This window comes from Neospora caninum, chromosome VIIb (assembly GCF_000208865.1).
Source record: "Neospora caninum Liverpool complete genome, chromosome VIIb".
NCBI classification, from domain to species: domain Eukaryota; phylum Apicomplexa; class Conoidasida; order Eucoccidiorida; family Sarcocystidae; genus Neospora; species Neospora caninum.
Genome location: NC_018394.1, coordinates 3,764,358 through 3,789,098, shown reverse-complemented (window position 1 = coordinate 3,789,098; position 24,741 = coordinate 3,764,358). Strand labels below are relative to the sequence as shown.

At 52.4% G+C, this 24,741-nt stretch overlaps 4 protein-coding genes across 4 annotated transcripts; 2 read left to right on the top strand and 2 right to left on the bottom strand.

Annotated features, from left to right (window-relative positions):
- Window positions 1-1,313: 1,313 nt before the first annotated feature.
- NCLIV_028700 (hypothetical protein) lies at window positions 1,314-1,580 on the bottom strand (the record flags this gene model as incomplete). The annotated part of the gene is made up of 1 exon (XM_003883064.1): window positions 1,314-1,580. One exon carries the CDS (start codon window positions 1,578-1,580, stop codon window positions 1,314-1,316), a length of 267 nt encoding a protein of 88 aa, XP_003883113.1.
- Window positions 1,581-2,746: 1,166 nt separating this feature from the next.
- NCLIV_028690 (Multisite-specific tRNA m(5)C methyltransferase, related) lies at window positions 2,747-11,557 on the top strand (the record flags this gene model as incomplete). Its single annotated transcript, XM_003883063.1, has 11 exons — window positions 2,747-2,882; window positions 3,311-3,428; window positions 4,559-4,655; window positions 4,794-4,983; window positions 5,803-5,848; window positions 6,346-6,708; window positions 7,040-7,133; window positions 7,502-7,583; window positions 8,191-8,388; window positions 9,220-10,799; window positions 11,375-11,557. The coding sequence occupies 11 exons, from the start codon at window positions 2,747-2,749 to the stop codon at window positions 11,555-11,557; spliced, it is 3,087 nt and encodes a 1,028-aa protein (XP_003883112.1).
- A 2,404-nt stretch (window positions 11,558-13,961) lies between these two features.
- Window positions 13,962-18,379, bottom strand: NCLIV_028680 (putative apical membrane antigen 1; the record flags this gene model as incomplete). Its single annotated transcript, XM_003883062.1, has 8 exons — window positions 13,962-14,023; window positions 14,322-14,443; window positions 14,816-14,909; window positions 15,203-15,544; window positions 15,784-16,017; window positions 16,318-16,623; window positions 17,254-17,532; window positions 18,109-18,379. The coding sequence occupies 8 exons, from the start codon at window positions 18,377-18,379 to the stop codon at window positions 13,962-13,964; spliced, it is 1,710 nt and encodes a 569-aa protein (XP_003883111.1).
- A 4,906-nt stretch (window positions 18,380-23,285) lies between these two features.
- NCLIV_028670 (conserved hypothetical protein) lies at window positions 23,286-24,236 on the top strand (the record flags this gene model as incomplete). The annotated part of the gene is made up of 1 exon (XM_003883061.1): window positions 23,286-24,236. One exon carries the CDS (start codon window positions 23,286-23,288, stop codon window positions 24,234-24,236), a length of 951 nt encoding a protein of 316 aa, XP_003883110.1.
- Between the last annotated feature and the right edge of the window lie 505 nt (window positions 24,237-24,741).

The window sequence follows — 24,741 nt, the reverse complement described above, 5'->3', positions numbered from 1 at the left end:
GCTAGGACCCGGCACAGAACCTTTCTTGAGAAGGCTCTCTCTGTGCGGCAGCCAAGACAAGCAATCCAAGAATGGGGCGAGAGACGCGCCGTCTGTGGACCCTGCGGTGTAGACACGGACCTCCACGCACGCCAGGGGGAACTAGGGAGAGAAGAAAGGCGGGAAAATGGGAGAGGAAGAAACAGACGAGACATTGACAGAGCGCGAGACAGAGAACACAAAGGAGGTGGACGTGGAGGAAGAGGGGGCGTCCGGAGTAGACAGAGAGAAAATGCTTTTTCGTTTGTGGCGCACATCCGGGAAAAGGTGATTTTAGACCGAAACTCAGAAAAGCGGTATACCCGAGCAGCGAGGGCGTGTTCCAGAAAAAGCTGTTGTCAGCAACTCCTGTCAGACGACATTTAGGGGCGTTTGGCGTCAGGCGGAACAGCCACATGCAGATTTCTGGACATTTCTGCATTTGACTCGAAGCGCAATACTGTAGTTCTGTGTGTGTGTTTCAGAGCCTTCGCGACCTATCGAGACGCTGCAACCTGTATGCGGCGAGTCCACATCTGATTTCGTGTTTGCGAAACCTGTGCGACTTGGAGAAAGCGAGTCGCTGGATGTGTGCTTCGGAGGGTGTATGTTTTGCTTTCGCGAACGCAGAACGCGCGCGAGCGCGTTCTGCGTCTGGAACCTTCCTACGCGACAAAAACGAGGCGTGCGGCGGTGGCGCTTCCGCTGAGTTTGTAAGTTTCTTAAAACAGAGAAGAAACGTGTTTTTACGCCGGGGCAGACGCACCTGAGCGTCCAGCTTGAGTCGACGGCGTCACTGGATACATGCACACCGACGCTTTCATCTCTAAAAAGAAACAAGTCCTGCAACGTCTGTCCAGAGGGAAACGTGTGTCAGCAGCTCGTGCGGCGAAATCGAAGGCGCGCGCCTAGTCTGAACGGCACATCGAGAGCGGCCACGCGGAGACACTCCGGACTCGCGACATGCGTGCCTCTCCTGCCCGTCGCGACTCTCTGTTCTTTCCTCCCTGCCACTCTCCAATCTTTTCCTCTGCCTTCTTTTCTCTGTTCAGGAGAAAAGATTTGAGCGCCTCCCGAACCGCTAAGCACACCACCAGGCGGGTTCTCCGCAGGCCCAGGTGTTTGTGAACAACAGACTGCGCCTGCGTTTTTCAGACGGGGAAAGCGCTTTCCGTGCCCGAGCGGGTCTTTCTTCTCCTTTCGCTCGGCGCTTCGCCGTCTTCTAACTCTTTCCCCGTTCTCCGGTGTTTTTCCTCCGCCGCTTCTACCCCTTTCCCTCTGCCTGGTCGCCCGCGTTAGAGCGGCGCGGCTCCTGGGGCGCTGCCTGAGGCTCCCGCCACGCCTGACGCCAAGAGCGCTTGCTGCTGCTGGTAGAACTGCGCCTGCGTCTCAAACATTTGACATTCTTTCTCGTAGTGGAAGATGACGGGGGCGGCGAGGGTGATGGCCGCAGTGGAGACGACCCACGCGGCCGTGCTCACGAGCCAGTACGAGTTCGTCCACAGCCGACTCAGGCGCTTGTGGACCCTAGCGGGGAGCAGCGAAGACAGGAGATTGCCCATGGTGGAGAAAAGCACGCGGCCGGAGACGGGCGGCAGGAGACGGGCGGCAGGAGACGGCGGAAGGAGACGGCGGAAGGAGACGGGAGAAAGAGCCGGAGCAGTGGGAGCCGGAGCGAAAGGACCCGGGCGGGAAAAGAACGGAAAGGCAGACCTTGGTCGAGAGGGAGACGAGTGAAGAGGGGAAAGCGGGGAAACGCGTGATCGGAGAAGGCGCTCTTCACAGGGAAGAAGAGAGGAGAAAAGCCGCGGAACAGACAGGGAAAGAAGACGCGGTCTCTAGCGAGTGTAACGACAGGCGGGAGAAGACGGGACGGCAAAGCGAACAGAGAAGGGGGAGAGTCAAAAAAGTTCGCTGCGGTCGGGAAACACCGCGCGAGGAAGACGACAGAGCGTCGAAAGGCCGCTCGAGGAGTGGCGAAAGCGCAACGGAAAATAGTCTCTTGCGCTCTCTGGCTGAGACGGGACTGGGGCGAGTGTGTTGTGGAGACGCGTGCCCAGAACCGGGAAAACGCGAGGGGGAACCAAGACGCGAAAGAGAAAAAACGCCGAGTGAAAGGGTCAAGATGGAGTCGCGGCTTCCTGAACAGGAGAACGCGAGGAGGAAAAGGCATACCCCACACGCATTGAAGAAACACGATTTGTGTCCTTCCGACACAACGCATGCACGCTGGACGAGTCGCCTCTCAATCGCTCTCCGCAGCCGAGACTTCTTCCCGTGTTTTCTGCGTTTTTCACTCTCCTCCGTGTCGGTTGCCTTTGCCTGGTTTCGTGTTGTCTTTGCCTTAAGAAGGCTCTGGTGTCTGTTCATGACTTGCGTGGCTGGAGCTTTCGCCTCGCGACGCTCACTCGCTGTCTCCGCGCCCCGTTTTCGGGCCTCGGCTCCCTCTGTGTCTCTCGCTGTCTCTCTTTTCCTCTCGCGCGTTGCCTCGCTTCTTTTCCTTCGCTCTACCCTTCTGTCCGTCTCCACCTCCGCGGCTGCCTTCCTCTTCGCTTTTCGCCGTCGTCTCCAGCTTTTCTCTGCCTGATTGTTGCCCGCCAAACCGTTCCATCTCGTCTTTTCGCGCCATCTTGACCGACCGGCCGCCTCCCGTCGCTTCTCGAGCCCACAGCCGCCTCTTCTTTTTCTTCCACCGTCTTCTTCGGCGCTTTCTCTTCTCTGGGACAAGATGGGGAAAAAGAAGGGAGGCAAAGGAGCAGACGGAACCAAAGGCGAGGACAATGGCGTGTGGCAAACGTCCCCAGACGTGAGAGAAAATGCGGAGTGGGAGGCTTACTACCTTCAACAGAACATCGTGCCCGACGGTAAGACACGCGCAGTTGCTCTTTTCAGCCAGTTATTTCGCCAGCTCAGAATGTCAAACGCAAACGCGTCTTCTCTTTCCCCAACAATATCCGTCGATCCATACCTTTCTTGATTTATATGTGCTTGCGTGTCTATACGTACACATATACATATATATGCATATATATATATATATATCCACACATCTATATCCATATATATATATATATATATATCAGTACGTATATGCGTGGAATTGAGAATTCGTGAAATACCCGTGGGGTCGCGTTACTGTCAAGAGGCCCGAAAATCCGTTGAGGATCGGCATTCTTGTGGGCATGTCATCTCCGTCTGCTCTTTCTTTCGCTTCCTTTCTCGCATCTTCCTCGCGAGCCATGCTTGCCTGTTTTTGCGTTCCTCGCAACTGTGCTGCTGTGTCGCGTCCCAGAGGAGTGGCCGCGGTTCCTGGAGTGCCTGAGGACCGACCTGCCGACTGCCTTCCGCGTTGTGACGTGCACGCCTCACCAGCACTACATTCGGCAGTACATACACCGCACCATGGAGCAGTAAGTTGGCAAAGGCGAACACGCGGCGTCTGGGAACGACGCCACATCTTGGTCAGCTCAGCGCCTCCCCCGAAGCACGGAGGCCGCTCAACCGCAGAGGCACGCGTTTCAGAAAGAAAGTTCATCTCGTTCCGCGGGGCGCGTGCTTAGAAGAATTCCACGTCGATTCGCATCTGCGTGCAATCTACAATTCTTCGTAAAACTCTGCAGACAGTCGAAAGCCTCGCGCAGGAACCTTTTCACGTGCGCCGTTTTTTTCTGCCCGCCTGAACGAGGCAGCGAGAGACAGAGATAACGATCTCGAGGACATTTTGACAGTCTGGAGAGAAACGCTCCGAGGGGCGATCGCTGACAGAGGCAGAGACGGTCGCGCCGTCGAGGCGCAAGAGGGAGACCGAGACCCGCGCCAAGGACCAGCATTGGGAGGAATTTCCCTTCATTGCGCCTCCCGGTTTTCCGTCTCTCTTCGCTCTCTTGTGTTTCCTGCAGACTCAAGAAAGAAGACGCAACTTTTACCGCTTCCGACGCTTCACCCGTCGCATCTGATCCAGCGCATTCATCCTCTTCCTCTTCTTCCGCGCCGTCCTCCGGCGAAACGAGGGCCCTAGCTCCAACGTCCTGCTGGCGCCGAGACGAGCGGCTCAGTCGCGCCTTTCGAGCGATTTCGTGGTTCCTCCAAGGCTCCGAGGCGTTCCAGATCGACGTATCGCGCGCGGCCTTGAGATCCTGCAAGCCTCTGTTGTGCGTCGCGTACAACCCAGCAGTCTTCCTCTTCTCTCCACTTTTCGCTTGCTGGCCGTTGTACCCTGTGTCCGTTCTGTCTGGCCTCCGCGGCGCCTCACGACCGCGGATCGCCCAAGGTCTGAGGCGCATGCAAACGCGGGCATATATACACTCGCCAACTCAGGGCGCCCGGCGCTCCATCTGTAGATCTTTGTGTAGCCTGCTTCGACAGATTTGCCTAGAGAGAGGGCCGTGGTCGCGGCCGCTCGCGGCGCCGCCTCCTCGGTCTGGAGATGTGTTCCAGAGCGTTCCTTGCAGCGCTTTCATCCGAACGCTGGGGGGTGTTTCGGTGCGAAGGAGACCCACGCTTTGGAACTCACCGCTGTGTCTTCGTGCTGTCTCGCCAGCGCTTTCCACCGCTTTCTCGTCGCCCAGTCGGAGGCCGCCACGATCATGAGGCAGGAAGTGGTCAGCATGATTCCCGCTCTGTTCTTCGACATCAAAGTAAGCCACGCGAAAGACGTTTCAGAGCAAACGGGCACGCGAGAGATACTTCCTCGCGGTAAAGATTGCCTCTCTTTCTCTTGTCTTGTTCGCCTTCGCGTTCACGTTCCTTCTGGGGTCGCCCTTTGCCTTGCGCAGGCGGACTCTTGCGTCCTCGACCTCTGTGCGGCTCCCGGGTCCAAAACGTCGCAGCTCCTCGAGCGCATGCACGTCGTCCACGAAAAGGAGCGCGCGCACGCGAGACGGAAACGCCTGGATCAAGAGACTGGGCCCTCGGCGCCTCCCCACGAAGCGTCTCTCCACGCAGAAATCACAGCCCTCGTGCCACGTGAGCTGCTCCGCCAGCCTCTGTGGCGCAGACATTTCGGCACTCTTGACACCCCCGTTTGCACACGTATCGAACGCTGCCAATAACCATATATACATGTATACATATATACATATATATACATATATACATATATGTATATATATACATATATGTATATATATACATATATACATATATACTTATATATACTTATATATACATATATACATATATACATATATACATATATATACACGTATACATATATACATATATACTTATATATACTTATATATACTTATATATACTTATTTATACTTATATATACTTATATATACATATATATACATATATACATATATATACATATATATACATATATACATATATATACATATATACTTATATATACATATATACATATACATATATATACATATATACATATACACATATACATATATATATATATATAGATATACTTATATACTTATATATACATATATACATATATGCATACACATATATATACATATATACATATATATACATAATATATATATATATATATATATATAGCTAGTGTCTGTATGAATGTGCAGATTTCTATCTCTAGCTGCCGATGCGTGGATGTTTGCCCGTTTTTCTCTGTCTCCCTTAGTTCGTGGCACATTCGCTGTAGAGCACGTCAGTCTACTCTTGGCGTTTCCCGCCATGCAGTGTATCTGGAGGACTGGTGCGGCGAGAGAGACGCTCGGTGGTTTCCGGTGGGTTTCCAGCTTTAAAACAGAAACGGAAAAGAACGCAGCTCTTATCTTGTGCGTTCCCTCCCTGCAGCGGGTCTCGTGGTCGCCAACGATGCAGATTCTGGCAGGGCGCACATGTAAGCTCCGGACTCGTGTGTGTGTCGCAACCGCGCGTGGAGTCATATTCAGTATCCTAGGTACTACAATGTCTCTGGTTATTCGATTTGAGTTATACAGTTATGGATCGCGTAGGGGCAAGAAATGGGAATGGCGTCGGTTCCTCCAGCTTTCCTCCACGGTTTTCTTCACGCAGCGTCAACTCGACCGAATCCTCTCGGAAAGGGTTCCACGTCTCGGCCCAGTTTCTCCCGCTGCCGTGAAGACCACAAAAGCCGCGCGGTCCACGCGGCGAGAGCGGCCGAGATGTGGCCGCGTTGTTGTCCCCGCACCAAGGGGGCGCCTTCGCGTGCAGAGACACTTCGGTCTCCGTGTGCGAGCGCGCCGCGCGCGCTTTCCTTCTCGGCTCCGCGACGTCGTCTCCGCCGGCATTGTGGGCGAAACGGCAACGCATGCGACACTCTTAATTTCACGCCGTTTCTGCCTCTTTGGTGGTGTTCCTGCGCGCGCTCCCCAGGCTCATCCATCACCTCCGGCACATTCACTCGCCGTGTCTCCTCGTCACCTCGCACTCTGCGCAGTTCTTCCCGGCCATCCTGGTGCCGTCTGCTCCCTCTGAGGCGGCCGCGACGCCCGGGGCATCGACTCCGACGGACCGAGCCGCTGCTCCCTCGCCGCCGTGCCTCGAGGACCGTCAAGGGACAGTCTGTCCCTCTGCCTTTCCGAGCTCGCACCTACGGCCTCTGCTCTTTGACTGCGTCCTCTGCGACGTGCCGTGCAGCGCAGACGGGACGCTGCGGAAGGCGCGGAGCCTCTGGACACGCTGGCACAGCAACCAAGGCCTCGGCTGCCATCGCCTGCAGCTGCAGATTCTCCTGAGGTAAACGCGGCTTGGAACCCGGGTAGCTGTGCGCGGCAAAAAGGGACTTCCGCAGTCGAGAACGGAATGCCCCGTTTGTCGGACTGGAACGCGACAGCCTTTGATCCCAGTGTTGAGAGGCCCAGAGCAGCGCGGCAATGTGTGGCCTCGAGGCCGCTGGGGAGGCTCAGGCGCATCCGGTGTCGACTGGCCCCGGGCGATCCGATTCGTTACTCGTTGGGAGGATTTGCGAGGTAGTCTTCACTTGGGAAAAACGGAGGGTGGCAAGCAGAGGGCTCGGCTGGCGACAAAGCGTGAGGCAACACACGCCTGTTTTCGGTGTTCTTCACAGAGGCATCAAGCTCTGCAAAGTGAACGGGCGAATCGTGTACAGCACTTGCTCCTTCAACCCCGTCGAGAACGAAGCGGTCGTCGCAGCTGCCTTGGTGAGTAGCGCAGGCGCCCGGTTCCGGCACGCGGGCCCCTAAAATCTTTTCGTTTCCGAGGAAGGACGCAGAGGCGACTTTCCCTGTGGCGACGCGAGACAAAGCCGCAGAGTGGGAGGAACGGCGGAGTAGGGCGACCGAGCGGAGAAGGGGTCGAGAAGCGCGCAGGCGCGCACGGAGAGCGCGAGGGCGAGAGAGATCGACACAGGGCGGGGGACACGAGGGAGTCAGCGACACCGACGGGGTACGCGGAGGACGGGGAGGTAGGCAGATTGGAAGCGGCATCGCGTCCGTTTTTTTGGAGGGCGGGAGCGCGTGCGATCTGTCCTTCCACGAGCGGGTCGCCGCATGGCTGTTTTGCTTTCCAGGAAAAAACGAAAGGTGCTGTCGAACTCGTCGACTGCTCCGGCGTCTTCCCTGCTCTCGAACGACGCCCAGGACTGCATACATGTAAGTACGCGGTCGCTGCTTTTGGGTCTCGAACAGTCCACCGGCCGATGCAAAGCCGAGAACCCCCCAGCATCTCCCTGTTGTCGCCTATTGCTTTTCCATGTAAACCATTAACCGTAGAAATAGGCACGTTCACTTTGACACGTGTCTGCAAATATGAACATGGATCTGTTTCCTGCACTGCGAAGCTGCCTAGTCGCAGCGGCTCGCGGCCTGGGCCGTCATGATGGACAGATGAAGACGCGTGTGTTTGGCTACTCAGAGTCGCCTCGGTTCTCCGCACGGGTGCGGTGTGTCACGGAGGTCTCCTTGCACATACCTGTGGACGGCGACCTTCATACGTGAACTAAAAATCCCAGCAGGCGTCGATAAAAGCCCTCATTCCGTGTTTTGGGGCACGCGTGAAAAAACTGCCGCGCTTCCAAAGTCCGGTGGCTTTCTGTCGCCTGTTCTCTCCTGTGTCCGTCGAGTTCCAACGGCTTCGGAAAACGGCCGCTTTCCTCTGCGTTTTGCGGCAATTTGGTCTTCTCTCTTCACGATCCTCGACGGCTGCCGCCGGCTGGATACACCCATGCAGATGTGCTGCTCTGCATCGTTCTCTCTCCAGGGCGCGTGTATTGGCAGAAGGAATTCTACGATCGATACGAGGACGTTCCCGACACCAGCGCATCTCGTCAAAAAATCCGACCAACCATGTTTCCGCAGTACGCCGCCTCGAAGGCGGCGGGCGACGGGGACGGAAAGCGACAGGAAGGACCGCCTCTCCATCGGTGCATGCGGTTCCTTCCTCATCTCAACAATACAGGTGAGGCTCTCGCGCGGCGGCAGAAGTCTGGAGAGGTCGCCAGAGGCAAACCTCTGAACATCCTCTTGTACGTGCCTGTCGAGCCGTTTCCACGTATGTGAGATATCCCTCGCGTGCGTTGTGCAGAACACGGCGACGCAGAAGACTCACATAAATGGGCGCACGGAAAAGCACTTTCTGTGAACAGTGTCGTGCACCAATTTCCCAGCTGGAGCCGTGTTGTCGTTGGTTTCGCCTTCCCAAGTTCTGCGAGTTTGGGTGTGACGGGTCATTGCTGTGGGGTCTGCAAACGGATGACGACCAAGGCGGCAGTAGGCAGTGCGTAGATGCATATCTCCACACCGAGCACTCGCTTCTCGGCATAGGCGATGCACTCCAACGCGAATTCAGTATCCACGTTCGTGGATATTTACGTTTCTAGCTTGTTACACGTACATACAAACTCACGCGTTGTGTACGTGAGTGCGTGTATTTGTATGTGGTGTGTGGCGTTGGTACGGGTTTCCACGTGGCCTTCTCCGTTACAGTCACGTGCATACGCGTGATACCCGCAGTTTATCCCGGTACTCTTTAACGCAGTTAATTTGTGTTAGGTTTGATACTCTGTACGATCCAATCTACAACTACTTCATCTCTTGGTTATGTACACGCATTAGTGCGAATCTCCCCTATTTTGTTTTGCGGAGAGACCTCTGCGACGATAGAGCATGACACATTTTTTCGGTGCTTCGAGAAACCCGCTCTCCGTGGCGGCCAGGTCCGCTTGAGCTGTAGGGCTGGCGAGGCGTTTCATTCGCCCTGTGGCGCTTCGGTCCCCTCTTCGTTGTCCAGGAGGCTTCTTTGTAGCCGTCCTCGAGAAGAAGAAGCACGTCCCTTTCCACGTACAGTCGGCCTCCGAGAACGCCCAGACACGGCCACCTCAGGGGACACACGGGGACGGCAACATGCATGACGACGATGAAGAGGAAGAAGAAGAGCGAGAGAATGAGGATCAGGAGACAGAAGTGAAACCTGCGCCGAGTTGTGCAGACCCACAGGAGGAGTCGCTTGGTGTGTGCATAGAAAGCTCAAGAAAGGCAGTAGGAAATGTGGCATCAGAGGGTGGACAGGGTCTTCGAACTCTTGATCAGCTTCAGTTGGATTTCGTGTCTCTAGGCTGGCCACAAAGCTTCGTTGAGAAGCAACAGAAGCAGTACATCCGGAAAGTGCAACAGACGCTGGCCGCAGAAGCTGCACGTGAAGAGTCTGCCCAGTCCGAGCTCTCGGAGGAAAAGGAGAAGCGAGCAGTTCCGGTCTCGGAGTTTGTTGGCCAAGACGGAGAGAACGAAGGCGCATGCATTCACGAAGAAAAGCTCAGGGCGGCCTGGCGCGCCGCATGTGCGTCGTTGGGGGTGACAAAGGATTTCGCTGTTGGCGCGGAGGAGCGCATGCCCGCAGCGGAAGTTTCTGAAGACGAGGAAGGAGTGGGAGGTGAACGGCGGCGTTTACGCCTGCTTCAGGAACTCCGGGCGTGTCTCTTTGTCAGACGCCGAGGCGAGGGTGAAAATATTAGTATGGCAAGAAAGAAGCCTAAGCGCGAGAACGCAGAATCGTCGAGGGAAAACCCGACAGCGGCCGAAACCGTGTTAGAAAGCAGTGGCGAGGAGAAAGCAAAGAGCCGCGGGTCTGTCTCGCCTAACGCCGCCTCCTCCACTGCCCAGCAAGCAGCCGTGACGGGAATATCGGCGGAGCAGTCTGCGGATGTTGGATCCTCTGGGAAAGACGAAAAGCTTCTGCGAACTGTGTGGCTTACCTCTCACGGCGTCGAGCGAGCCTTGAGTGGAGTAGGCAGGTCACGGTACAAAGTTGTGAGCGCAGGCTGTGTAGCTTTCCAGTGTCGAAATTCCAGCAAGTATCGCCTCTCTTATGGTGGCGCTCAGTGGCTTGTCCCGCTCGTTGATGCTGTCGATTGTCGAGAGGCGGCAACCGAGCCAAGCTGCGGAACCACAGGCCCGGACGACAGCAGAGGGGCTGTTCTTCTGCCAGGGGGAGACAGCGAAAATGTCAAACCGGATCGGCGAGGGAACGGCGAACAACCACCGGGTACGCAGTGCCAGGAAAAAGCCAAGGAGGCGCGTGTTATCTTGCGGATCAGCAATGAATTAATGATGGCGTTGCTGGGTGATGAAGGCGCGCCTCCTCGGGTTGACATGAGCACTTTGAAACATGTTGAAGGGGGGGCAGAGCTCCGGCAGATGACCGAAGAAGGACCTCTCGTGCTCGTCACAACTGTTCTGCCGGAAAGGGAAACGGAAGCAGGCATGACTCCATGTGCTCAGCAGACAGGCGATGCTTCTGAGAAGGCCGGTGATACGGATATGAGTGGTGGTGGCAAGCAAGCAGGAGAGCGGATGACACCGACAACGTTAATAGTAAGTCCTACGGGAAACTCTCAGTCGGGTCCTCCAGGGTGTTTGGAGTGCCAAGATACGGTGACCGCCCCTTTCGTTTCTTGTCCCACCCGAAAATTTGATCACTACATAGTGCCTCGCAGACAACCGTGGGGCTCTGAAGATTTCGTCCTCACAGGTCCCGGACGGTTTTGTGGAATTTGTATACCGGGTTTGAACGGCCGGAGAAGTGGTCTTCGGCAGATTAGCGCTCTCACCAGTGGTGTATAGCCCCGCGATATTGGCAGCATGCAGTCTTTTAATAGTCGTATCCGTGGTAAACAGTCTGCAGGCTTCGAGCGCAGATAGATGAGCGTATCTGAGCTATTAAGTAAACCCTCTTCCAATTCAATATCCGTTGTACGGTGATGGACCACATGTAGTCGTGTCTGGAAGCGCATGCCGTTGTGTAAACCTGCGCGCGTGCCCAGCTGCACAGAACCTCAGAGCCGCATGCGTGTCTTGACTGCGCACAGACACAGGCAGTAGTTTCGTTTTTCCTTGCCCTCGTGGTCGCATTGCCATCTTCGTACCTCTTGTCGCATCCCTTGGATCAGTTGGATGTTGTGTCTGAACAGGCTCCAGCATGGCGAGGACGCTCGAACATTGAGCTCATGGTGGACGCATACACTTGCCACGCTCTGCGGTGCCTTTTGATCCATCGACGCTCTCCGGTCAGCTCTTCGGCGCCACCAGGAGGCAGCGCGCAAGAAAATGAAATCAGCGGGATTTGCAAATGAGAGGATCAGTAACCAGCACATTTTGGCACGATATCTGCGGCTGCGTCCAGCTTGTCAGCGACACTTTGAATCCTAAGATTCATGTAATGAATGCCGCATGGTGCTGTCCACATTCGTGATTAATTCAAAAGAGAGGACAAAACATATCCAAGGACCCTTTAAGTGTGCAGACCCCAAAACGCTCTGCAAGGGCTAGAATCTACACTTCTTTTTCTGTAAACGAGCTCGCAAGTGTATATTTGTCTTTATGGATCTCTGTACGAAATGGTTGGCAGCTGCCATAAACGTCCCTAACCACTGGTGGGTACCGGAAGGATCTCTCCGGGTAGGTGTACTTGCGCAGCTACTCTTGTCAACCTAGTAGGAAACACAAATCGTTTTTGAAATTGCAAACGGCATTTCCGGTACTCTCCATAATCCGTTGTCGTCATCAACAAAGCACTTATGGAACCGCAGAGCGAAATCCGACATCAAGTAGGCAATATCATGTAGTCGCACGGCATCAGTGCTGGGGAGCAACATGGTAGGCAATCATTGTCGGACTAACCACCGTGATTCCCGTACGCACCTGCTTGATTAAACGAAATCACAGTACAGATGTTTATCCAACGTAGCATCTGTGTGTGACAGACGCGCACACGATAGCGCCAGCTACGGTGGTCAAGTATTCAGTGATCATTACGATGAGCCATGTGGAATTATAACGATTGGTATGCAGCTGCAGCTTAGACACTTGTGAACATGAACACTTGTAAGCCATGAGTGATGGGCTTGTCGCAACAAAAATCCCCTCTACGACAATAAGTGTGCCTTGTGTTGGACGCACGCCGCCGATTTTGATCGGACTGAGGGTCACGCGCGACCTAAAACCTGTTATTTTGAGTCGTCTCTCCAGACTCGCGGTACTTGCCCACAAATCGTTTTCTTCCCAAAGCCGTCAAACTGCAGATACCATCTCTAGCTTGTCACGGAAACGCTCAGCAGCAACCGAACTGTCTATAGAGAGTGTAGATACTCAAGGTCAACGTGGTGTGAATACCTGCGGCAATCATTATCATCGACTGTGGAACCTAGAATGCACATCGTGATATATGGCCCTTGCCACGAAGTGCTACCTGATTAGAAAAACAAGGCCGTGATAGTTCTACGGTGAGGTACATATCCGAGCCTGTGTGGCGTGTTCAGTGTTTGTGTACCCCGCGGGAGTCCCCCAGAAAGACACCAATGACTTACACAGAGCAGCAGCGCTGTGGGTTCGGCGAGGGGGGGGCTTGTCCAGCGGGCAGGACGTAACGTTTCTAGTCTCGTCACTGTCGACAGCAGACAGCTGATGCTCAGATTAGTCGCATAGTACTGCGTTTTCTCGCTCCAACAATTTAACGGAAATCTCAGTTATGTCGCACCGGCAGTGGACATACAATTTGCTAACGCTCATTTGTCGCATAAGCTGGCAGCCGCGGCACTTGGGCCCAATTGGTTCACGCGTCACCAGTCTGAAGTGTGTCATTTGCGGCGCAGTTTTTCGGTCAGCGGAACGATAGGGCTTTTCGGAGCGTAGCCGTGGAATTCGTGTGTGTACTTGATACGTCATAAACGTAAACATCATGCGGCATTAAGAAGTCGACTCCGTACACCACAGTTCCACCAAATCGTTGTTCATGCGTATGGTTAACCATGTCGCCGAAACTTCGTTAAACGCCAACTGCCCACGGGGTTACCTAGCCGCCACGAGAGAGCCCAGGGGGGCGGCTTGTACACACATGAAAGCGTTAATGCATTGATGATTTCAGCTGGGACGCGCACACTACCAACTTTCTGCGTTATTCCAAATCAACACTGAATATCTGCTTTCGAGGGCTTCATTTGGTGCAGCAGTGTCGTTTGGCTGTCGTCCGAACTGCTGTTCCAAGCTGATACATACTACCAGGATCGGCTGCGTTTCGGGCGTGAAAATCACAGTCAGAAGGACGTCAAAACAGGATATGTCACTGACCGTATACCCCTACCTGACTGGGAAGGCAAATAACTGATAATCTACGCAATCCACAATCGCCCAATGTCTTCACCAGCTATTTACATAGATAGATATACATGTAGGCGCGCGCTGGGCTTCGAAACATCCTTTGTAAACACATACAATCCCAGCGCTTGACACTGCAGTAGAACAAAGCCGTTCCATAAACTGATTGACTGGCTCCGGCAGACCACAAACGGTCGGCAGCTCACAACCGTGCGGTACGCAGATACACCTATCGATGTGTTCATAATATGAGCATGATGCGCCAAGAGCGTATATTGTCCTAGTAGATATATTGTCCTCCTAGTAGACGGGGCAACAAAACGAAGAGCGTTTTCCTCATACGACTGCGTTCTGAGAATATAAACTGTATCCAACATCCTATGACTAATAATCGCCCTCGACCAGAACTTGCGTTTCTCCGCTTTGGTCAATGTTCTCCTCTGCCTCTGTATGCCAACCAATATAACAGGACAAAAGCAACCCAGATACGAAGGTGTCAGCAAAGGTCTGCAAACACAGTGGGCGTCGCCCTTTTTGGAATGCCACCCATCTACGAATCCGTGCTTTCAATAAACATCACAGCGACTCTTCGTAATTCTTCGTGCATTGTCCTGCTTTCGACTAAACCTATCGCAGCACTGACCGAAATAATTCTGCGCCACATCGCCACCGCAGTACCATGAATTCACTGCCGTAACTCGTAGTCTCGAATCAAACGGCGTTTTACCGCTCATACAGACTCACCATCCCAAAACGACGGTTCTGCTTCTTGCATGAGGTCGCTTGGCCGCTTTTTCTGAGCATTTCTCTGCGTTTGAAACTCATGGTCATGATCAACTGCAGGGACGCCTTGGTTTGTGTTCAGTCTGAAAATTCATGCACCGCAACACTCTTCAGCGCCTCGGTGACACAAGTGGCTGACGTATACTGTATCAAAGTAATATGCAAGACATAGATCTGCGCCGTACACATTCCTGACATGGATCAAGCGTCTACCTGTTACCAACAAACGGAGACGATCAGCGACATGCCTGTAACCATGGTCACGCCAGGAGCCACGAAAAATCCCTTCCTAGCTGAAGCCAGTGCGCTAAGGTGCGGCACGTTTTGAATAAACTAGGAAGCAGGCTTTTCCGATTCACATTTTTTTGCGTGCACTCAGAAGTTCGCGTCGAGGCATCACGAATCCGCAGCGAATCTCCTCAATCATCACACAGCTGGGTGTAGACTGGACTCACCTCTTAGAGTAGTAGTAGCCACTTCCGGCGAGAAGGCCCATGATGAGAACGCCTCCTATAGCCATCCCGGCAATCAATGCCGTATTAGAGCCGCCTGAAGCCACATTGTTGAAGGCGGACCGAAAAGCAATTTACTACCAGAACAGCAAAAGCAGTTTTTTCTGCATCGGAGTGCGGCAGGCCTATACGCGGGGCTGCGAGGAGGCTACACGAGAAAAAAATAGTTATCTGTATCTTGGGGAGGTTTAAACACTTACACAACCCTACACGTCAGGTGACGCTATCAGAGAGAAAATATCGCTGGAATGAACTTGTTCCGCAATGCTGTCACAGCTGCCGACTAAAAAGCACCAGCTGGCAACTAGGCCACAAGCATCATAACCTTACAATCGTTTTGTTCCTCGGCGGTGCAGTCGACGCTTGTACTTTGAATTTGCCCACCAACGCAAGATGTTTTCTGTCTTTTGCAAGCTTGAACGTCACAGGAACCGAACGTCTCGGGGAACTCCGAGCTCCTACACTGTAGTGCCTCATCGGGTGTGGAAGGATTGACAGATGGATTTGACGGAATGATTATATCAGGCGTCTCTTCGGACAAACTCCCCAGTGCTGTATAGGACACGGCCTTAGAATCCGAAACCAGGCAGTCGGGTGCTTTGTGAGAGAGCGCACACTTGCCCTTTCCGTTGCTGTCAAAATAAAAAAAACCGTAATTACGCCCGTCGCCACCTGCATGGAACGTGCACGCACAACAAACAACGCGTTCCTATTTAACATTCGTAGAGACGAAAAACCGCTATTTCTGTGGCGTTCCCCGATTGCCATGTGACTTATATCCAAAGATATCACAGCACAGACTCCGGAAGTGCCTTTGCAAGCACCGGGTAAAGCAGCGGAAGTGGCACCGACACAACATTCGGAATGATGAACCGACAATAACAACTGCTAGGTTGAGCAGAAACGCTTACCTGAGTGAGGTTGATCCTTTTCGTGGACAGGCCACCAATCGTTCCACGAATGTTGCGATGTCAGTGGATACGTCCGGGGTTGGTCACTGGCAACCTCATCATTTGTAAATGTTTTGACCCAGCACTGTGCCTTTGAATCCACAGCTTCTATCCACGAGTCGGCCAGCTCAGTGTAATCGTGGCACCGACCGTTTGTCCAATGACCGAATCTGTACCCCTTAAGAGCTTGGTTTGCTGCGAGTCAAACAAAGCAAATGCCCATAGCTGTGAGACGTGAAACACTAAGGAGAATTCCGGATTTTGAACACAAAGGAACGAAACCGCATACCAACAAAGTTCTTAGGTTGCTCTGGCTGGCGCGAAGCATAGACAAAGGGCACATCTCACCACAAGTTCTGACACAGAGCGGTGAAAAATACCTAGAAGAGCTTCAGGCGAAACGGATGGCTCCCCTCGGAATAAGAAAAACGGAGTCAGAAGATCTATACGGGAAGCAAATGTGTTTCGCGAAAGGTGTGAAAACGTGTAGCTTACGGCATTTAGTGAGGAACGCATCTGGGTCTTTTCCAACGTAGGCCGATCCGAAGATGAGATTATGATTCGCCGTAGGACTCTTTTGGGGCTCGAAGCAATACCATGTGAGATTAACCGGGTCATCGTTGGTAGAACAGTACTTACTGCCCTCCATTCGCTGCATCGATACGGAAAGGATGTAACACAGCCGCCGCTTAGAGTCATACACAAATGGATAGCGGTACTGAGTCGCCTGATTGCTTTTATCCATAGCAGTCGTCTTGTAGGCGAATTCGGCGCACTTCCCAAGCTCTGTACTCGCCTTGACTGGAAAACACAATCGCACAAGCACAAACGCAAATTTAGCCTTCATGCCGAAGTTTGCCCTCAAAGATACTGATCCTCCATCGGTATGGCGTGAAAAAGAACAACGTATAACCGAAAACAATGTATCTTGTGTTCAGTCGGTGGCTCGCGCAGTTCAGTCTCACCCGGCTCCGAGATGATCTACGCAGTAGGCTGACAGTGAAACGGCTTATGACATCGAAATTCCACAAATCATGATAGCCCAGTAACACCAGAGTTTGACACTGGGGCCATGTAGGGAAACTCAGATACACGCCTCTTAACCATCTGTGATGAGACGGGAACACACGTACTTAACCATAGGGAAGCAGAAAGTCTGTAGTCCTCCAGCACCGCATAAAAAAACAGGAAACGAACTCTCTACTGTACTTCATGTTTACATGCCAGAAATAATATGCATTAGGTTTAGGGTGTAAGCTACATTACTACTTGACACATGAAATACAAAGTGCCTTGCGCAGTATCACTTTCCAGAATAGCAAGTACTGCCCACACACAGCGAACCGGAACACCAATGGACTCGATAAACGGACCGCCAAGAAAACAAGGACAGAACACATCATCCAGTGTGATAGCTCCACAACTTCTCACTTTTGCTACTTTTTTCAAGAAGTTCCATCGGATATGGTGAAATTCGTTGACCGGCAGGCGTCACGAAATTCATGTTGAACCCTCCGGGCAACGGATTTCCTGACTTCTGGTATTCCGCTTCAGTCGGAATGTCTTCCAAGAAGTTGTTCTTGTATGGAGGACGGTTCGGCTGATGAAGTTGAATGTACTTTCCCCACACGGGGCACAACCCCGCAGCCTCCCGATATAATTTGCCATCAACTTCCTTGTCCTGGCCAAGGTCGACGTTAACACCAGATTCTGCAAAAACATTTACAGGAATCGCAAGAATGGGATCGTAAGAATGCAGGAGTAATTCTAGTATACACGTAACGATCCCAAAAAATCTCCGAGTTTGATATTCTTTGTGGTGTTTGAAGGAAGATGGCAATTCAATCAAATCAGTGATGTCAGAGTCGTTCGTCCCATAACTGGTGTGTCCGCCGCACTGTGCTCGTCTCCCTGACGGGTTACTGTACACCTAGATAAGTGTTTTCAGTGTCATTCAGCATGTAGACCGTTACTGCAAACACCTGGGCATTGTACCACACCTTCACGGTCCTTTCCCGCCGCCCACGGGGAAAACACACCAGCATCCAACAACCGAATTGAACAGCTTTTCAAGACCGCCATGCCAAACGCTATGCTATAGTAAATGTTTTCAACACGTTATGACACGGCCTCTTTCCAGGGGTCCAGCACACCTCCGCAGTGTCGCGCCTCTCGACTACTTTTCTGGTAGAAACAGCGTGACTGAATACGGGCAGCTAATGAACAGTTCAAGCTCAACCCATGTCCAGAGTCTGACTGACGCGAGCTGCATTGACAGGCACTTACGGTGGTGAAGGGTTACGTTGTATCTCTCTAGGAAGGCTTTCAGCTCTGGGGTTTGGAAGGGATTCTGTGGAGTGCTAGCACTCAAAGTCTGCGATCCGCCGGACCTAGTCTTCGGGTTAATTCCGGTTGCGAGCAAACTGCTTTCTGCCACAAGAACCAGCAAAATTGCTACACCCACGATCCCAATTTGTCTCCACTCTGTAATCCATTGTTGATCTGATGGCCGCGCCGGCCTCTCTCGCCGCCAGCTTCCCATGATTGAGCAGATCATGAAACCTGTTCTATTCTGAGATTAACGAACCCGCACGACGACGACTACACGCAGTCAGTCCTAAACGCCTGCGGTAAAACGCACGCGCACCACACCACAGCTCAGCCAGATGCCCTACTGCTCACGACGACACCATTAAGAGGGGTTTTCCTTTATGAGAGTCGGCGACACAACCCGGAAAGATGTACGATGAGAGCTGTCACCGGCGGTCATACGAATCAAATACGGACGAAACTACTACATGGGGACTAATTATCAGTAGAGCGCAGGCAAAACGTATACCAATCCGCTACAGACCGACAGCCTCTTGTGGCCCCTGCTGTCAGCGAAATCGCCATCATTGATGTGTTGGCGACGAAAATTCAAAACAGCGCCACGCGTCCTTTTTCTTTCTATGTTTACATAGACGTAAACACGACGTCAGTCAGGCGACACATGTCCCTCGAGGCAAGGATCAGCAAAACGAAGCCTGGCACGAGTACTTCCTGCTGCAAACAACAACACATTCTCCTACCTGCGCCGATGATGTGGAAATGAGGCCGTACTCAAATCCTACGCGCTGCACAGGATTCTTTCCTGGTAGAGCGACAGAAAACTGATAACCGCAACTCGAAACGGCGTCTCCAGCACCTGATCCAACATCTCTAGCAGCCGTTCAGGGGCAGTACGCACGCGTGACGAGGAAGATACTACGCCTTTACCAAAGCTCTCTCAATTACGCTGCTTCAGAGTGAAACACATGGGGGCAAGGTCCCAACGACACCGTGGAAAAAACAGTGCAAACGCGAAATAAACCGAGACCGCCCGCTGGTATCTTCTTGTTCAGGGGCTCAGACCGCTGGACTGACCAGCACGTGTAACGGAGCTGCACAACAAACACACTATCATCCTACTGGAAAGCAGAAAGGGACAACTTTCCCTTTGACCAGGCACAAAGAGAAAAAAACAAAGGGAGGAAACGCATGGTTCACGTAGGGAAAAAAAATGATTTCAGTGTAGCCACATTTCATCCCGTCTCGTCGATTGCCTATTGCGACGCGGTATATGAATCGAATCGATTGTGAGGCCGTGCGCCAGTTGCAGATATAATCCCAACCGTCCACCGCAGGGGAGCTGAGTTGCGCCGCATCCGTTTGCGACTATTACGAAAAAAAGCCTTCTTAGGTCTCTGATGGTGCCTTTGCACGGACAACCTTGCACCCATTTAACTACACATAGTTTGCCCAGCAGTGCCTACACAACGGAAAGGAACATACGAACTTTCTTGTTATCGCCTTGCCTACTTCGCACTCGTCGAGACTCGTCTCTCTGTTTCTCGTGAGAGACGCCGAGTCCCGCGAGATTCGAGTCGATTGTATGAAACCCCGACAGAGACGCCCTTCCATCGACGTGTTGCAGCCAGCAAATTGCGGCCGTTTCCGTTAACTTCCTATCCGGCGAAGGCAAGATGTGACGCTTTGTTCCGTTTGTTTGCTTGTGCTGGTGCTTGCGCTGCATCCTGGCTATCGCCTGCTGTTTTCTCTGTGTAGGGGCGACACAAGATATTTGCACGGATATGTGAGACATTGCTACAAGTAGAGCTTGATGCTGCAGCAGTGATCTGTGTTGCAAGTCGGTGAAGACAGCAGTATCGTCGACTGCGTCTTTTTCCCTTCATTGTGTTTCCGTCTAGGAAAAGGTTACTTACCTATATTGGCCAAGCGTCGTCCGTATAGCCATTTGAATACGCGTAGATTTTGACTGCGCACATTAATTCCGAAGTTGCCTTCCTGCGCCGAAATATCACGTCGTGGGCACCGGTGTTGGCCGGCAGCTAGAAGGGTGACAACAGGAGCGTCAGCAGGGGTATTTTCTCCATTCTTCAGGCGAGCTATGAGTTATCATGCGCCACGCTGTTCTACGAGCTGAGTCAGCAATCATCTTTCCTGATACCGCCATGTAGTGGGTATCTCCTGTTGAAACCGAAATAATGGGAACTATCAAGAGACTGTATTATACGATGTTTTAAAGTAGCGTTCGTCGTGTATTGGTTCAAAGAACGGTCATCAGTCACGGAAGTCTCGGTTTCACAATTTCGCTTGGCAATAAGAATCGCGTAGCTTGACATTTTTGGCAGTGCAGTTTGAGTGTCAGCACTCACCGTCGGCAGCCCTTGGTCCTTGCACACTTTGTCAGCGGAAGTCAGGTACGGTCGGTTTCGTTCAAGCGCTCCTGTTAACCCTACACAGGCTTATAGCCTATGTAGAGGTCTGCAGTGATCCGATGATTTCATAAGCGGAGCCAACACGCATCCTTCGCTTTTTCTCAAACAGCTGCGTATCGCGGAAGTTTTTGTTGGGTCCCAAAGATATCATCTTTTGTGGACTCGTAATAGCGCTCCGAAGGACTGGCGTCTTCTTCAGTACGACATTGTGGGAGGCATATGTCTTCGAGAGAATGAAATTGAAGGGCGAGTGCACGGTCGCTGCATCCATGAAGAAAAATGCGTAGAAATGTGGCGAGAGTGACCTTACTGCAGCGTTGAAAGATAGATTGACAATGGCATAACCATGAGAGCCAACCCGCAGCAGCTGCGAAAAATAGAGGCCACTCAAAGTGATGAACATCCATAAAAGGCAGCTGCCCTGGCGCGTGAAAATCCTTCCCGCGGCGGGAAGTACACCACAAGCCATACGATGCTCCACGTGCAAATATGAGGCAAATCAGTTACGTAGACACGGTACCTTGCCTCGCTTGAGGAAAAGGCACTCATGGGACCTGCCTAATCGTGTTGTTCTCTTGGTAAGCATCGTGATTCAGGTAGTTGAATGGACATCAGAAAAACAGTTCGCTTTGCGTTTTGGAGTCATCGCCGTGCAGGTCCACTAGAAGGATGGAGACATTTGGCTCACGTGAATAATGGATTACTGAAGAAACTAGATGCGGGGTGAACAACTAGAGGCGACGTTAGTTGGTATCACACAAGCCTACGACAGTGCTGCTGCTTCGAAGAGCGTTACAGAAGCTGGCGCCCAAGTCACATGTGTAAGATATAGTCCCTAACGTACACTGACCACCTTTATGTTTATATGTCATGAGTTCGGCGTACTGGTGTACAGCAGTGGTAAAGCACTTTATTGTGGGTAACTCGGAAATGGTATGAGACGCAAGTAACTACCCTACAGCTACGGCGTGCCCACTTCATTGTGGCTATTTGGCTCACCCATTACTCCAGTGCCACGTTTGGTACGTTGGATATTTGGAAAATATTCTGTTTATTCTATCAATGTATATTCGGAGTTCGATGGTTGCCTGGGTTGAACGGTGTGTTCACCACAGCAAACCCGACGATAAGGGTACCACCGACCGCGCCGGTATGATTAGATTCATACAAAGGAGCACATTTCGCCATCGTACTCGGAGTTTCGCGTTTCATCCGTAGCTTGGTGTATTTACTAGCTTCATCGGATATACCTGACTCACGGCCTTCGAGCACACACATCGGACAGGAGACTGCCACCCAACGCTAACGGGCCGCGGTGCTGTATTTGTTGTTGTTGTTGTTAGAGCATCTCGGTTAGATACTGTTCACTGTATGGAGTGATTCTTATGCAACAACAAACCCTAGAGATGCCTCAATCGGATGAGTTCACTAATTCTCGATTGAGAAAAGCTATCGACGACCTCCTCGCTTGCTGCTGTGAGCGCAAGCTGCACAAACCGCTCACTTCGCCGGCTGTCCAGCGAGCTGTATTGCATGCGGATCATGATTGTGTCGTGGACCAACGAGTGGCACCGCAGATCTCTCAGCATACGAATATTCCATTATACATCTGACGGATGTTTTCCACTCGCGCTCCTTGGTTCCTTCCCTTTTCCCCCTTGGGTTCCAGGGGTTTTAAGCAGTTGTCTCACCTCATCCTCTCTACTCATGAGCGCATGCGCCACTGTAACTCTTTTTTCTATTGGCTCGTGAAACCTTCTCCCGTTTCTGGCACTGTCTTAGGTGTTTGTGTGTCAACTGACGTTCTACATCAGGTTTTTCCTTGGCTTTCAGCCCCCGTATGCGTCAGGATCGTAGGCAGCGACGTGCGAATCCGACATCGCCGGAAGGACAGTTCAGGACAGTCGTCCCCAGACAAGTAAAGATTTCCTTACACTACAGTATCTCAGAGTGTCGTGCATAGTCTGCTATTTTGTTGGTCTTGCTGAGTCTTGTGTATCATCTGGTAGAGTGGCTACTCCTGCACTCGTGAACGACCTCACGTTTATGGCCAGTCGCAGCCAATCGTCGCACGCTGGGAATCCAGTGCATGGATTCGTCTCGTGAGTGTAGCGACACTCTACGGAAATAGGTCCTGTTGTTCAGGTGTGCGGATGTCTGAGTAATGGGCTGTTACCGTTTCTAAGTGCTGACGCGGCAAGAACGGCGTCGACCGGTGAGATAAGCCATTTCCTTCGTGTTGTCTTCTCCGCCGTCATTTGAAGAGGAATGCCAACAATGGGATGCACTGCGACGCGCAGAAAAAGCGTGTCTGCACAGGAAACCCCGCGAAGGGCTCAACATTTTTCTCGCGGTGTAATTCTTTGAAAGATGGTGGGTAAATCAACACATAGTGGTTTCTCGCAAGATGTTGTTCCTGGACGCCGATGTGAGAGAGAAGAAAGGATGAATGGCGGCTGCCATTGACGCGTAGAGCAGGTGGCTCTTGTGTCACGGAACAATGCTTGATAGTGGACGCACCCCTCGTTCTCCGACCTATCGTCAATCCGAATTCGCCTCTCGTTTGCTTCCCTTCTTTTTCGTCATACATCTATTCCTCTCTCGTCTTGTTCAGCGGGGAACTGTGAGCACTGTCGTTTCGGCGTTGGCTGTCTTGCTGTCGCCTGCTGATGCACTTCCCGTTTCGCCATCTACGTATCCACAATGCTGCCGACGTATCACAGGGGAGGGTGTCCCTGCTTTCCCTCTCTGATCCCTCCCGCCACCCTCACGTCCTTCCTATCGAATTTCTGTCACAGGGTTGCACATCTTTCTTTGATGGATTTGCAGTTCTCGCTTGCTCAGTTTTATCTGCTTTTGTTTTCGCCTCGCAAAGTGTATGAGTTTGCCAGTATTCGGAAGAAACAGAAAAACTATTACGCCCGAGATGACCCAGGCTTTCTCCTGCTGCTCTTCTTCTTCTTTCTGGTCACTGGTGTCGTGTACGCTCTGGCCTTCTCTCAATCGGCTCTAGGGTTCCTATTTACATCTCTCGCTCCCCCTGTCTACTTGCTCCTCTCGTCGTTTGTTCTTCCTCTCCTAAACTACTTTATTCTTCTTAATCGTCCCCGTCATTCTCACTCCCGAACAGGGACTATTTCCTCACGGTCACGAGAAGGAAGGAATTTGTCCCCGTCTTCAACTTCAGGCCCCCGCCCTGAGTTTCTCTTTTGTTTTGATGTTCACTGGAATGCCTCCTTCCTGTATCTTGTCTTTGGCCTCATTCTTTACCTCCTCCTCTTCCCCATCCTCCGTCTTCTTCCTCTTACAGTCGAACTCTTCTTTTCAAATGCCATACAAGTGGTCGGACTTACCGCGTACTGTTACGTCACAGCTCTCGGATATGCACGGCTTGGGTTCTCAGACTCTTCACTTCCCTTCTTCCTGCCTGCTTTGGTTTTTCTCCTCTTCGCCATTGTGGCTACGGCCTCGTCTGTCAACCTCGGAGACCTTCTCATCAGTGCTCTCCTCTATTCCCAGAACCAACTCACTGGACCTACAATGCAGAAAGCTGGAGTCCCCGAGGCTACAGTCATTGGGTTAAATGACACGATAGCGACACCGCCAGCTGCTCCTGAGGTGTCAGTACACCTGGAGGCATCCGGTGGCAAGTGACCCGAGAAACCTATGCCGAGTTTTACCAAGGACGGAACAGGCGGCTACGAGACGGCCCGAAATTATGAGACTTGTGAATTGTTGTCTGGCGTTAGGTTCATTAGCTTCGAACGCGCTGGTCTCGTCACGATGTTGCTGTTTAGCAAGTTCCCCCAGCGGCGTATGCTCTGTGAAGGGGAAAACGACGGCACGTTCGGTGGTGCAACGCCGGCAGACAAGACGAGTCTTAACAGAGAGCTCTTCCTGCTGGCAGAAGCGCGGATGGCACGCGTCGGAAGGGAGCGTTTGTGTGCAAACGCAGTCACGGGAGGAGCAACGACAGTTTCAGCTAAAAAAGGTTTTCGGGGTGGCACCAAAGTGCAGTGACGGGGGGGGGGGGGCGTCTGGAGAGAGTTTTTTTTTCGTCGGGACGAGCTCCCAGGCGTCTTCTCCGGACCTGCGCGTCCTTTTCTGTGCTTGCTGGGATCGATTTCGAGGCTGCGACCAACTAGACGAACGCTCTCAA